This window comes from Suncus etruscus, chromosome 2 (genome assembly GCF_024139225.1).
Source record: "Suncus etruscus isolate mSunEtr1 chromosome 2, mSunEtr1.pri.cur, whole genome shotgun sequence".
NCBI lineage: Eukaryota > Metazoa > Chordata > Mammalia > Eulipotyphla > Soricidae > Suncus > Suncus etruscus.
Window position 1 is genome coordinate 86,120,840 of NC_064849.1, and position 15,601 is coordinate 86,136,440.

Here is a 15,601-nt window from a genome sequence, read left to right on the forward strand (position 1 = left end):
GGACCATATGGGACACCAGGGATCAAACCCAGGTCCCTCTTGGGTCAGCCACATGCAAGGCAAACGCCGTACCATTCTGCCACCACTCCAGCCCCTTCTTTCTGTTTTTTTAAACCATGACCTTATGTTGTTGATTAAATTGTTTTTTCCCTCTCTCTCTCTTATTTTGTGGTCTCAGAGACTGTTGAGATAGCTTCTATAAATGTGCCTATTCCAGCGCAAAGTAGGAACTATTACAAGAATGTTTCTGATAACAAAGAGATCGTGAAATTAGTTTCTGTACTCAGCACAATCATCAACTCTACCAAAAAAGTAAGTACAGAGTATTTACAACTTGACTTCTTTGCTTTATGGCACATACCTGGGGAAGGTCAGTGGCACAGGTTGGCTGACTTGCAGCCATGGTTTTGCTCGCAATCACATTTCAACATTTGGCTTATAGAATGGTGTTTCTTCACAGCAAACATTTATTGAATTAAGAGGTCTTTGTTCTATGCTATACAGTAAAAATTACTATGCTTCTTAAGTTATACATGCAGCTTGTTTAATGCTTTGAGTTTTGAACTGTAGTACAGTAAATCTGTTACATTTTTTTTTTTTGGTTTTTGGGCCACACCCAGTAACGCTCAGGGGTTACTCCTGGCTATGTGCTCAGAAGTTGCTCCTGGCTTGGGGGACCATATGGGACACCGGGGGATCGAACCGCGGTCCGTCCAAGGTTAGCGCAGGCAAGGCAGGCACCTTACCTTTAGCGCCACCGCCCGGCCCCAACATTTTTGATATCTAGTAGATCACAAGTCAGTCTGCTTTTATGGTTTACCTGCAGTCAGTGATATGCATGTATTTGAAATAGAATATGATTTAGAGTCAATTTTATACATTAAAAAGGCAAGTTGAGGTGGCGCTAGAGGTAAGGTGTCTGCCTTGCAAGCGCTAGCCAAAGAAGGACTGCGGTTTGATCCCCTGGCATCCCATATGGTCCCCCCAAGCCAGGGGCAATTTCTGAGCACTTAGCCAGGAGTAACCCCTGAGTATCAAACGGGTGAGGCCCAAAAAACCAAAAAAAATGAAGTAGATGAAGCTTGAAAAAAAGTTTATGTATATTGGCATGTGTAAATCAGAGAATCTTGATAGTAAACAGTTATTAGTATTATCAGTGTAAACTTGAGTGAATATGTATATAAATTTGGGTTAATTTTTTATTTCTATTTGTTCTTTGCTAAAGTTTGTTTTTATATCTAGGCAAATCTCATCTTTTTATAGGTTAAAAAAAGACTAAAACTCTAGAGTCAATTTCCACTTTAAATTTTATCTTTCCATTAATATCTATTGGCATTCTCTGTGTTGGGAGTATAGAGGTTATTTAATAAAGTTAATCTTTTCAAACATTCACTTCTGATACAATAAGGTTTTTTTCATTAGTATTTAGAAATGATTCCTTTGTTAGACCCTCAGAAGAAAGATTGAGTTTAATTTTGATGTGTTCCTAAGGGAACTGACAGATATTGCATTTTTCAATTTATTTTTCTTAATGTATGAAAGATTCTATATATAATTTTACCCTGGGGACATTGTTCACAGAATTCAACAAATATTTATCTAGCGTTTTAACTTGGCAAACCTTATAATTAATGGTAAAGCTAAGTAGAGTTTCATATGATAATGATAAATGCTTAAATTTTCAAAATCTTGGAAATAATGAAATCATAACTATTACTTTCTCTAAAGATAAGTGATCTTTATTATGAAACTTTAAAGGTAACACCTAATGATTAAAAATGGACATACTGCTTGGCACCAGACTACTTATCTCTATCAATGATGGTGTATTTACTTCTTTTAATAAGAAGGATATGCACACATTTGATTCTCTTTTTAAAATAATAGGAAGGGGTAGCCTGATGCCATAGTACAGTGGTTAAGAAATTTGCCTTGCTTGCAGGGTCAAGTTGGTCCTATCTCTGAGGACCAATTGTTCTCTGAGTATTTCCAGGAGTGATCCACCCCTGAGCCAGGAGTAAGCCGTGAGCTGGATGTGACCCCCCAAAATAAAACAGTAAGAGAAATAAAGGTCCAGCATATAGAATCATGAAGGACTTGTTCCAGATCCTCCCTGAGAGATAATATAAACAACTCACTCCAAGTCCTGGATGGGACCAGCTCAACCACTGTCAGAGACCTTCTGATTCCCCTTAAGTACAGAAAGTTTCATGCTTTCTGCCCACTTCTTACTACAATTGACTGGATCCCAATATAAATCTGGCCTGTATTCAATGTGTTTACTGATTGGTCATCTATATAGAAGATCACTGTCTGTCTTATAAAGATGTACTGGATCAAACAAGCAAAAGGACTTGGACGATAAAAATAGCAAGTGGAGCAGCTTGACATTTATTATTTCCATATTTTTTTCTTTAAACCCTAGATCAACTCCACTCTCAAGAATTTCAATTTTACAAGTACTACCACATTTAGGTGTGAGAACTAAATGAGAGCTAAAACTTAGGGGGTTTTTAATAGGACAGACTCTTGATTATTAAAGGAACTCAAATTCAGATTTCTACCTTCTTCCCAGGATGCTTATAATCTGCAATTTATTCTCTATATATTTATGAATTTGTCTATATGCTTTTGTGGTGCTTTAGTTGGATATTCATATCAACATATGATCTTAGGTCATGCTAGGGTATCAGTTCTGGTTGGGACAAGCTGTTTAGGCTTCTACTGCTGCATTTTAATGGATAAGAAGTTTCAACAGCCAATAACTGTGAGACTCTGAGAGATAATTTAGCTGCATGTGGGAAGCTGGGGTGTAGGATGCTGAAATTTACTTAAGGTAATTAGATAATTTCCAGAGCTTTTGGTAAGGGCTTCTTTTCAAATAATTCCATTTTTAAAATACTCTTTCTAGTTAACTTTTTTTCTTATGCAGACATTTCTGAAAATTTAAACCAATAAAGAAAAAAAAGTATTCCCAAGAAGTATAAACACTAGAAATGAGAAGACACATTTTTAATTATCTGTGGGTAGTATGATTATTTACTAAGGTCAAGAAACTAATTTGAAAAAAATAAGGCCCAATAAGAGTGCTTTTTGTTACCTACTGAAAAATAATTATGGATATTTCTGCTGTGATACATTTATTTCTAAAAATCCTGTTTTGCGAGGTTTCACATTTAAATGTAATAGATGTTATGAGCAAAATAGCATGGAGGCATTTGCAAAAATTCTAGGAAAATTTGTAACCAGAGGAGTTTTTAATCACAGTAGTAATAGCAGTGGTAGCAACCATAATAAAATATTAACAGGCTTTCTAATGATACAAGAACCTTTGGTGGTCATGTTATTATTGACTGTAAAATGTTGAAAGAAGCTTATCTGCTAGAAGAGTTGAGACTCTGAGTGAGCCATGGAAACAGAGTGTAGAGTACAAAGATCACGTCAAACTCTTTGAAAACTATTTTCCAATAACTTGAGTGGTGACTAAAATAGCCAGAAGGAAGCAGCAGTGCAGGAGGAAGAAAGGCAGAACGAGACTTCTCTGTGCTGCTAGAATCTCTGATGACAGCCTCAAGTGATGGGAAAATAGTGTTGAATAATGTGACTTCCAGTTAGATCAACATCATTCTCTAGTTAGCACTGCCAAATCAGTTCATCTCACTGATGTATGCTGTCACAAAAATGTTTATTTAAAAATCCTTTTTATGCTATTTGTACCATGTTATAAAACACTTGGAAAAACTCTACATACAATAATCACATCCAATAAAATCCTCAGGAGCACACATAAACATGTCTTGGGACTCTTCAGATTACCTAAGACATAATTGGGAATTAGAAAAATAAGATAGGAAGATTTGGAAGCACTTTCCAGGATGGGAAGATTTTATTTCTGGCAGATATTGTTCTTTATTTTATTGGCTTATACTTTTCTCTTTCACAATCTCCCTGGAGGTTCATAAGTTTTCTTTCAGCCCTGCAGTGGTTTTGACCTAGTCTTGTAGGTCTTGGGGCTAAGAAAGAGTCTAGAATGTTTCTGGAGTCTAGAAGTTTGTGTCAGTTTCTAGAAACTGCATTTAGCTTTTGGTCTAGGACAGTGGTCGGCAACCTGTGGCTCGCGAGCCATATGTGGCTCTTTACACTTTTTTTTGGTTTTTTTGGGCCACACCCGGCAATGCTCAGGGGTTACTCCTGGCTGTCTGCTCAGAAATAGCTCCTGTCAGGCACAGGGAACCATATGGGGCACCGGGATTCGAACCAACCACCTTTGGTCCTGGATCGGCTGCTTGCAAGGCACCCGCCACTGTGCTATCTCTCCGGGCCCTGCTCTTTACACTTTTAATTTGACTCCTCTGTGTGCTGGGAGGCCGCTTCAGGAGTCAGGACTCTGCTCCTAGCCTCTGTCAGTGCGCGCTCTGTGTGGCTCTCAAAATAAATTTCAATTGTGGTTTTGCTGAGATTTGGCTCAGTTGAAAAAAAAAGGTTGCCGACCACTGGTAGGATTATTAGTTTCACTGAATAATAAGTTTCCTTGAAGTACTGTTTATACTATTATATACTAGCCCCATTTCTGTGATATTTCCAACCATTTTCAGTTCTCTAGTTAAATATTTTAATCTCTTCTGGAATCTTTGACTTCTGATCATTATTTGCTTAAATGCTGATGTCATTACCTTGCCTTTCCTCTCCACATAATTCATTATTTTTATTCTAGGAAGTTATTACATCCATGGATTGCTTCAAATGCTATAATCATATTTGGCAAAAGGAGAAAGAAGAAACCATTATGGAATTTATTCTGAAAAACCCTTTGCTTTCTGAATTTGAATCCCAGATTCTTTATTTCCAAAATTTAGAGCAGGACATTCAGACTCAGCCTGAATTCATCTGTGTGGGAGCCATTGCCCTCTTCACAGGTCAGTCTGGTCTCCTTAGACACTAATAAAAATCCTGGCAATGCTGCTGCTGTTGCGTTTTCTCTCTCTCTCTCTCTCTCTCTCTCTCTCTCTCTCTCTCTCTCCCTCTCCTTCTCTCTCTCCCTCTCCTTCTCTCTCTCCCTCTCCTTTTCTCTCTCTCTCCTTCTCTCTCTCCCTCTCCTCTCTCTCTCCCTCTCCTTCTCTCTCTCTCTCTCTCTCTCTCTCTCTCTTCCTCTGAGATTAGTAAACTGGATAGTTGTAGCTATCTTAAAGATCAATATTTTTATGAGCCTCAAACTTGAAGAGCAATTTACAGATTTGTTTTTAATTCCCTATGCCTAATTATTTATTGTAGACTATCTTTTGAGCATATTTCTGCTAAATCTTGACAATAAATGGTAATTCAGAGAGAGGGGCTGAGTCTGTTGTACTTGGAATAAAAAAAGTGTCTTTTCTTTGAAAAAACAGTGATAAACATTGATGCATTGATGGCTTATTGTCAATGGTTGTGATACAACTTTTGCCCTATTAGCATTTTGGAACATGTTTTGAGTGATTGAAGAATAAGTTTCATAATAAATGAATATATACTGATTAAGATAGTCTTGAATGTTTGATATTTTTTCTGTGTCACACAGTTCTAGGCTGTGAATATTTACTATAATCAACAGCAGCATATCATCTACTTATCTTCTTTTTTTCTGGGTTTTTGGGCCACACCCAGTGATGCTCAGAGGTTACTCTTGGCTATGTGTTCAGAAATCGCTCCTAGCTTGGGGGACCATATGGGATGCCCAGGATTGAACAGTGGTCCGTCCTAGGATAGTGCCGACAGATGCCATACCACTATACCATTTGCGGCATCACTTTGGCCCCTTGTCTACTTACCTTTTTTTTTTTTTTTTTTTTTGGTTTTTGGGCCACACCCGATGGTGCTCAGGGGTTACTCCTGGCTGTCTGCTCAGAAATAGCTCCTGGCATGCACAGGGGACCATATGGGACACCAGGATTCGAACCAACCACCTTTGGTTGAATCAGCTGTTTGCAAGGCAAACGCCACTGTGCTATCTCTCCAGGCTGAACTTATCTTGATTTAATTCAAGATTTTCTTTTATTTCACAGTATATAGTTCTTTTATTTATGTTTATAATATCTTTATTTAAGCACCATGATTATAAACATGTTAGTAGTTGAGGTTCAGTTATAAAGTTATATATAAGTAGGGCATTTGCATTGCATGCAGTCAACCTGGGAAGGACCTGGGGTCAATTTCTGACATCCTATAGGGTCCCTTGAGTCTGCTAGAAGCAATTCAGGGTTTTCTAAACTAACATTGGACATTTTGGTTTTACAGATGACTTGAAGTTCACCCTCACTACTGAGACAAAGGCCTGGATGGCTGTCATTGGTCGTCACTGTAACAAAAAATACCGAAGTGAGATGGAAAATATTTTCACACTCATTGAAGAATTCAATAAGAAGCTGAACCGTCAGATTAAAGACCTTGATGATATTCGAATAGCTATGACGACACTGAAAGATATCAGGGAGCAGCAAATAGGCATCGACTTTCAAGTGGGGCCTATTGAGGTCATTCATCATCTTTTTTATTATAAAATTTATTATTCACATGTTAGAGGACATTAATTAAATATTGAGCAGGTTTGGGCTGGAGTCACAGATGAAAGCAGACTCCAAGAACAAGTTTCATCATAATGTTCACCTTCCCAGGTTCTGGCTTTCTGGGGTTAATTTTAATCATTTGCATGTCATTGGAGGTTTGTGCAAAAAAGAATGTGAGATAATGTTTTCTCTAGATATGACTTAGAGATGGCTGCTCTGTGAGAAGGGGAGACAGGTAATGACATGTCTTGGGCATGTGGGATAACTATTTGGGATGCTCTTTGCTAGTGGCTGATTTGGAAGATCTGAGGCTTGAACAAACGTTACCTGGAGTCAAGGTACCTTTGTCCCCCCCCCCCCAAGTCAATAAGTCATTGCCATCATCTCCTTGTGAGGAATATCCCCTGAAGCAATTTTCCAGGGAAGCAGACACTGGGATCTCTCCAGCTGCCCATCTTACATTTGGGAATTTGACTCCATCCTGGTAAATAGGAACAGGATGAACAGTGGACAACTTCCATTCATGTACAAATTCTCTAGGAACTCATTTGTTCTTTCTATGATTCCTACTGTACAAAAGGGAATAGAGGGTACAAAAAGGTTAAGGATTGAGAGGTAGCACATTGAGGAGGGTATTTGCTTTGCATGCAGCTAACCTGGGTTTGATCCCTAGCATCCCATGTGGTCCTGCAAGTCTGCCAGGAGGGATGTCTGAGGGCAGAGCCAGGAGTAATCCCTGAACACTGCTGGGTGTGGCCTAAAAAAACAACAAAAAAGAAGGTACAAATTTTGAGTACTAGTGTCATGTCACTTTTGTGACACAATTATAGTCTATCATATTTTAAAGATGAGAGTGATTTTCATCAAGAAAAGATCATTGTACAAAGCCTTGGCATTGGAGTTTAGAATCAATGACCCAACAATGGTGGGAAAGCAAGGGAATAAAGAAAATCAGAAGAGAAGAGATGTAAAGATAGTGGTGGAAGGTTCTGGACACTTTGGTGGTGGTAGGGTGTAGTAATTTTGTATATTAGTACCACAAATTAAAAATATTAAATTAGAAGATTTCTACTAAGGCATCTTGCTCAATAAAATTATTCATATTTGAATTCTAGGTATATGAAGTCCCAACATTAATCCATCACCAGTGTCAACCTCCCTTTATCAATGTCCCTAGGCCCCCTCCTATGCTCCAGGCTGCCCCCTTATCAGGCACCTTTTTAAGTTTGGTTGTTGTAGTTTGGACCTCCTGTTTTCAGAGCTGTTGGCCTGTGGCTTAGATATATAGATGTCTCACCCCTCTATACTGCAGATGAATCCCTGCCCTGTGCCCCTGTTCTTTCCTGTCCACCTTGTCTTCATCCCACCCTACTTTCTTTCTTTTGTTTTTGGGCCACATGCAGTGACAGTCAGAAATAGCTCCTGGCTTGGGGTACCATATAAGATGCTGGGGATCAAACCCAGGTTCATCCTGGATCAGCTGCTTGCAAGGAAAATGCCCTACCACTGTGCTATCGCTCTGGCCACCCCACCCTACTTTCTTTCCCTTCTTTCCTTCTCTGTACTTTCTTCTATTTTCTGGGGTTAAAGATGATTTAGAATGCCATACACTTTATTTTATTAAAAATTTTAAGTGAAATCATTGTGAGATATAGAGTTAGAATTTGTTGATGGTAGAGTGTTGCAATATTTTTGTATATTAATGTCACAAATTTAAACATTAATTTTTAAAACTTCTACTCAGGAATTATGCTTGACATTTTAACACTATTATTATTTCTTAAACTATACTAAATTGAAAAATTAAACTAATAAATATTTTCAAATTATTTTTTTAGAAAAAGGCTATGTTTATACATTTAAATGGGTCTAGTATATTTATAGTGTTAAAACAATCTCAGACGTAAAAGCATTATTTTTTCAATCAAATCACGGTATTTAAATAAAGATAATATTAAAAAGCCTAACTTGGATGCCTAGGCTTAGCACCCTGATGATCAGGATCTTATTGTAGGTTTACATTGTGGGTATTGTTTTGAAATTTTGGGAAATTTAAAATGACTTTGTATGAAGGCTATTGTATGCACTTGTGCTTCTGCCATGATGGTTGAATAATCACATCATTTTAGTGCTCTTTGTGGGAAAAGGAGCATCAAGGTAAAAGCCCCCCTTTATATGTAGGACATGAGGGGCTACTGGGGGTGGTTCAAAGAGGAGGTTCAGGATTTGACCTCTCTCTCAATCCCATTCTCTGATAGTTAATACAAAATCAGAGTTAATATTTTACCATTTTTACTATTAGTAGAACTAATAAGGAAGCCATGGTTTAGTATAATGTCCTTGTTTCTATCACCCTTGCACTCCCCATCTACACACACTGTAGACTTGTGAGCACTGAATACCAGAATTGTACTTGCTTGACCATCAGATGCAGCCTTGGGAACCTGCAGGACCCAATTTCTGGACTCAGTTTTATTGATCCTGGTGCACAGAGTAGAGGCATGTCTTGATGGAGAAAGGCATTTGATTCTATGTGCCCAACACAACTATCTTATCCACAAATCAGCAGTTAGGAATTTGTCTTTACTTTATGGGAAGGAGTTTATATGGGAGAAAACATAGGGAGAGTTAGGGAAAAACCTTTATTCTTGAAAGCCAGTCTTTGGCTGTCAAGAGAAGAGTTATAAAGGTTTAAATGTAGAGCTCAATGAATGGACCCAGGCTCTGATTCTAGAACACTGTTTTTGTTTTTATTTTGGTTGGTCTTTGTTTGAATTTTGGGGCCACACTGGGTGATGCTCAGGGGTTACTCCTGACTTCATACTCATGAGTACTGGTGGTGCTTGGGGGACTACCTGGGGTTCCAGGGATTGAAACTGAGCCATTAATATACAAGGCAAGTGCCCTACTCATGGTACTAGTGGTCCAGCCACATCCATAACTCTCTTGTGCCTTATAAATAGAATATCTTTACCATAAAGTAAAATGAGATAATTTAAACCAAGATTAAAATTAATATTGTTTAATTAAATGTTATTAAGTAGTATTTAATCTCCTGGTATTAACATTATAATTGTTTCAGATTTTTATTTATTCAACATTAATTTTCACACATAACTTAAAAAGCCTAAGTAAAATATCTGTTGCTTCTATAATGCTTTATAATTTAAAAAATGCACTTAAAATCTTTTTGGTATTTCCCTAAATGCCATTGATATCAGCCAAAGAATTTTCCCATGCAAGATTTTAGAGATGAAGGGAAAAAAGGGGTAATGACTCATTTGTTCATTTGAGAATTTAGTTTGCAAGAAGAAATGCTAGAACTCTGGACAATTTTCCTATTATACCAATCCTTTCCATTCTCAATCAGTTGATAAATGATTGCACGTCTATCTATGCACCTGGCTAGAAAACATAATTGTCTTTTTTTGTGTAGGAATCCTATGCTTTGCTGAACAAATATGGGCTTCTGATCGCCAAGGAAGAAATGGACAAGGTTGATGCACTGCATTATGTCTGGGAGAAGCTTCTTGCACGTGCGAGTGAGGTTCAGAACGAATTAGTCTTGTTGCAGCCTGGTTTCAGGAAAGAGCTAATTAGTACGATGGAGGTCTTCCTCCAAGACTGCGACCAGTTCTATTCGGACTATGAGTTGGTATGCTTCTTTTATTAGCATATATGTTTTATTTCAGGAAGAGTGAACAGAATGCGTGAAATATAGTTGTTATTGAAATGATATTTCAGAGTCCTCAATGAAATACTTTCATGGAAATAAGACAGTAGCCTTTCACATTTTGTCTCTCCTAAGAGTTTAGTTGGACTAAATTCAGCAGAAAATGTAGAATTTAAAAGCTCTGTTACTGGGGCCAGGGGAGAGAGAGAGTGATAGAAGTGGGTGAGGAGAGATACAGACACAGATACAGAACGTAGAGAGAGAAAGCACAACTCACTTACCTTTGGTGCGGTTGGCATTGGTTCAGTCCTCAGCACCATATATAATCTCAGAGAACTGCCAGGACCCTTGGGTATTTCTAAGTGCGACTCTCTTCCCAAAGTGCTATTATTACACCATTGTCTCTGCAGTTGTTTTATCCTTATAATGATTGTCCTTTCCAGATTCTTTAGTTTTATAACGAGCAATTGACCATTTGCGGGCTCTGTCCGCGGTGCTGAAGATACAACAGTGGACTAGTCAGAAATGTCTGCCATATGCAGTGGGGGTTTTTAGTGCAGGGTCTTCTACTAGGATGGTATTGGCTGATGAGACCAGAAAGGAAATGTAATTGTACCTCTGATTGTTAACTAGTTACTCACTTTACAGCAAATGCATGAGACTTAGGAGATTGGATTGATGCATTCATTTGGTGGATGACATGTATAATCTGCCTACTAAAGATGCTTTGTTGTGGGGCCGGGCGGTGGCGCTGGAGGTAAGGTGCCTGCCTTACCTGCGCTAGCCTAGGAGACGGACCGCGGTTCGATCCCCCGGCGTCCCATATGGTCCCCCAAGCCAGGAGCGACTTCTGAGCGCATAGCCAGGAGTAACCCCTGAGCGTCACCGGGTGTGGCCCAAAAACCAAAAAAAAAAAAAAAAAAAGATGCTTTGTTGTTGGAAAACCCTGTGTGGGGTGCTAAGACCATAGGTTATTTTGCAAATGCATTTCAAAACAGTGAGTTCTAGAGGGCATGTGACTAGTTTAACTCTTGACCATATGCATATATATGTACTTCTTTTAGACTTTCAATATTTAGTTTTTAACATCTAGATTAAGTTTTGTTATGTTTTGTTTTGGGGCCACAACTGGCTGTGCACAGGGGTAACTTTTGGTTCTATGCTCAGGGATCACTCCTAGTGGGCTTGAACAACCATATTGGATCCTGGGTTGGCTACATGCAAGACAAATGCCCTATTTCTATTTCTCTGGCTTTAAATTTTAAGTTTTCTCTCATGTGTGAAAGGTGTGAAAGTTAATTTTAATATAGAGTTATTGAGTCATATAATTTGATGACAGTCTGTCACATGTAATTTTTATTTCAGAATGGGCCAATGGCTATTGGCTTGAAACCCCAGGAAGCCAGTGATAGGCTTGTCATATTTCAGGTAATCTTCTTTGTTTCTATGATTTCTTTTTTTCCATATATTTATATTTTTTTATTTAAACAACTTTATTACATACATGATTGTGTTTGGGTTTCATGTAAAGAACACCACCCATCACCAGTGCAACATTCCCATCATCAATGTCCCAAATCTCCCTCCTCCCCACCCAACCCCCACCTGTACTCTAGACAGGCTTTCTATTTCCCTCGTACATTCTCATTATTAGGATAGTTCAAAATGTAGTTATTTCTCTAACTAAACTCATCACTGTTTGTGGTGAGCTTCATGAGGTGAGCTGTTACTTCCAGCTCTTTTCCTTTCATGTCTGAAAGTTGTTATTGCAAGAATGTCTTTCATTTTTCTTAAAACCCATAGATGAGTGAGATCATTCTGCATCTTTCTCTCTCTCTGACTTATTTCACTCAGCATAGTAGATTCCATGTATATCCATGTATAGGAAAATTTCATGACTTCATCTCTCCTGACAGCTGCATAATATTCCATTGTGTAGATGTACCACAGTTTCTTTAGCCATTCATCTGTTGAAGGGTATCTTGGCTGTTTCCAGAGTCTTGCTATGGTAAATAGTGCTGCAATAAATAGAGGTGTAAGGAAGGGATTTTTGTATTGTATTTTTGTATTCCTAGGGTATATTCCTAGGAGTGGTATAGCTGGATCGTATGGGAGTTTGATTTCCAGTTTTTGGAGGAATCTCCATATTGCTTTCCATAAAGGTTGCTATGATTTCTAAACAACCCACACTTTACTGTATTTGAGTTCCTTGAACATCCTCAACATTTCCTATCTAAGGTCCTTATCAGAGATCCATATAGGTGGCTGATATTAGTGGAGTCTTCAGTACTGCCATCTTCATTAACTAAGTATGCTGGGATTCTGTGTTGTTTTCCCTTTGTGACCTTTGAAGTGTGGTGGTGTTTTTTATGTCTTGTGACACACTGACCTGGGGTAAAAAATAGCTCTTCTGATTCAAAAGCATATTACTATGTTTTAAATATATACATTTTATCCTTACATATATGGAAAAGTATGCTATGAAATATATACTGACAGTGAAAACTGTAGCTTGTTGTAGTAACAATTAAGGGTTGATTTCATGATAATTTAACATTTTAATTTAGTATTTCTATTTACATATGCTCAAATATCTTACATTTGTCCTTTATTTTGGTTTTCATCTACTTGTGGATTCAGATAGGAACCATTTTTATGAATTTTCGCTTGTGTTTCCATTAGAATCAGTTTGATACTATCTATCGGAAATACATTACCTGTACTGGAGGTGAGGAACTTCTGGGTCTCCCAGTCACCCAGTATCCTCAACTTCTCGAAATAAAGAAGCAGCTGAATCTTCTCCAAAAATTATACACTTTGTACAACAGTGTCATAGAAACTGTGAACAGCTATCAAGAGATCCCTTGGTCAGAAGTGAATATTGAAAAAATTAACATTGAACTTTTAGAGTTCCAGAACAGGTAAGGAATTTCATGTTGGGCATGTCCAGAGATTTTTGAATCTTCAAAATGTGTGTGTGTGTGTTTGTCTTTCAAGAGGCTGTTAGTCTCTCTTTTCAACCCAGATGTGGTGATTGACCACATACAGCCAATCACAATGGTCCTTTTTTTCTATATTTAGCAGGGTCTATTACAAAAAATGAAAGAGATGGACACTTAGGCATAACCAGCTACAAACTAACCTCAACAACCCAAAACAAAGGTTTCATCCTCCCTCCACTCTGGCTCCCCGGCTCCAGACATGTGGCCATTATTTAAGTTGAAAGATTCACTCGAAGATACAACAAAGTTAATGGGCACATTAAAAGCAGAGGCTGGGGCTGGAGAGTTAGCACAGTGGTAGGGCATTTGCCTTGCATGCAGTTGACCCAGGACCAATGGTGGTTTGATTCCTGTCATGCCATATGGTCCTCTGAGTCTGCCAGAGGCGATTTCTGAGTTCAGAGCCAGGAGTAACCCCTGAGCATAGCAGGGTGTGACCCAATTCCCCATCTCCACCCCCAAAATTCAGAGGCAGCCAACAGGCAGGCTCCTTTCAACTATAAAGTCATGCCAGGTTTCTTGTCTGTTTTGTGGCATACATTTGCTGCCCTCTTTACCTAAAATATCCTAAAATATTTCACTCTATTATTTCCTGGATGTTTTACTGTTCTCATGTTGAAACTAGCTTTACCTAGGGGAACAGTCCTGACTTTGGGGCTTTTGTTACGGTAAGGCTTTTCCTCCTGCAGATGTTTTGAAAGAACAGTCATGGCTCATTGATGGTGTTTAATGCATCACCTGAGTCAATTGCTATTTATTATTTATTATTTACCCACATCTGTACCTAGTGAAGCAAGAATATGCCTTTAACATGGATGCATGTGCCAGAGAAGAAGCTTAGAGGAGCTTATCTCTCTATTGTACATCTCAAATTTGTGAAGTCTGGTAGATGAATTCCTGAATGAAATCTGGATCTTCATGATTTTCTAATATTATTTTAATTTTAAACCCAAAGGAAATGGAGAGTCATTTGTTGTCTTTTTCAGTCAATAGCCTGATGCTTTGTGCAATGCTTGGGACTTACTAAGCTCCTGGTATGTGTTCAGTGAATTAAACCAGTCTCTGCTGGACAATTATGCCATTTGCCTTATTGATCTTCCTTGATGGGAAGAAAAGTTTTCTGCAATATAAAAAATATACTAACATATATCTTTTGGATCTTGAGTTTTTAAAATGAGATTGATCTTCAAGGTGACATTTTGTTATTTTGGCTTTTGGGTCATACTTAACTATGGCAAGATAGACACCTGGCTGTATGTTCAGAGATTGCTCTGGTGGTACTTGGGGAACCATGTGTGGTGGAGAGAATCAAGGTGGGTTTCGTCCAGCTCCCTCCCCCCTCCCTTTCTCCCTCCCTTCCTTCCTTCCTTCCTTCCTTCCTTCCTTCCTTCCTTCCTTCCTTCCTTCCTTCCTTCCTTCCTTCCTTCCTTCCTTCCTTCCTTCCTTCCTTCCTTCCTTCCTTCCTTCCTTCCCATGCTTTGGGCTTTCTCCTGGCTCTGACTCAAGTCCCTTGCAGGAACCATATGAGGTACTGGGGATTAAACTTGGGCCCTAACATGTGAAGCATATGTCTTACCTACTGTACTGCCTTTCTGGTTTCAACATGACTGTTTGCTTGTTTTGGCCATACCTGTCAGTGCTGAACACGTACTCCTGGCCCTGCATCCAGGGATCACTCCTAGCAGGGTTTAAGGGAATCATATGAGATGCCAGGGATTGAAAACTGGGTTGGCTGTGTGCAAGATAAGCACCCCACCCACTATCCTATCTCTCTAGTTACCCAGATTGACTTTTCACTCGAATGCTAGTAGAAAATATTGGGCTGGAGTCCCCTGTGAACTTGTCTCTCATGCTTGGTTTCCCTGCAGGTGTCGGAAGCTGCCGAGGGCCTTGAAGGACTGGCAGGCCTTTTTGGATCTGAAGAAGACCATTGATGATTTCAACGAGTGCTGCCCCCTGCTGGAGCACATGGCCAGCAAGGCCATGATGGAGAGGCACTGGGGAAGGATAACGGCACTCACTGGCCATAGTTTGGATGTGGGGAATGAAAGTTTTAAGTTGAGAAATATCATGGAGGCCCCTCTTTTGAAATACAAAGAGGAAATAGAGGTACAGTGGATAGACTGGTGTCAGAAATGGAAAGGTGGCATGGGACTTGTCCACATTAGGACGATGAAGTCTTCCCTTGATGCTTAGCTAGTCTTTCCTTCAACACATGTGGCTAGAGAAGTTTCTGGGATAAATTCTTGGAACAGGAGGATGACTTACTGAAATCAAAGATAGTTAAATCATTGTTTTATTTAGTTTTGGCCAGACCTGGCAAATGCTCAGGGGGCTACTCTTTGACCTGCACATTAGAATCATTCCTGCTGGTGCTTAGGGGATCA

General features: G+C 38.9%; 1 protein-coding gene across 1 annotated transcript in view; it reads left to right on the forward strand.

Moving 5' to 3' along the window:
• The window catches only part of DNAH5 (dynein axonemal heavy chain 5), a 336,377-nt gene that overhangs the window by 133,527 nt on the left and 187,249 nt on the right, over positions 1-15,601 (forward strand). The window contains exons 22-28 of the mRNA XM_049768362.1: positions 179-312; positions 4,715-4,916; positions 6,271-6,506; positions 9,976-10,194; positions 11,578-11,640; positions 12,895-13,133; positions 15,083-15,323. Coding sequence (XP_049624319.1) covers positions 179-312; positions 4,715-4,916; positions 6,271-6,506; positions 9,976-10,194; positions 11,578-11,640; positions 12,895-13,133; positions 15,083-15,323 — 1,334 coding nt within the window. The remainder of the gene's footprint in view (positions 1-178; positions 313-4,714; positions 4,917-6,270; positions 6,507-9,975; positions 10,195-11,577; positions 11,641-12,894; positions 13,134-15,082; positions 15,324-15,601) is intronic.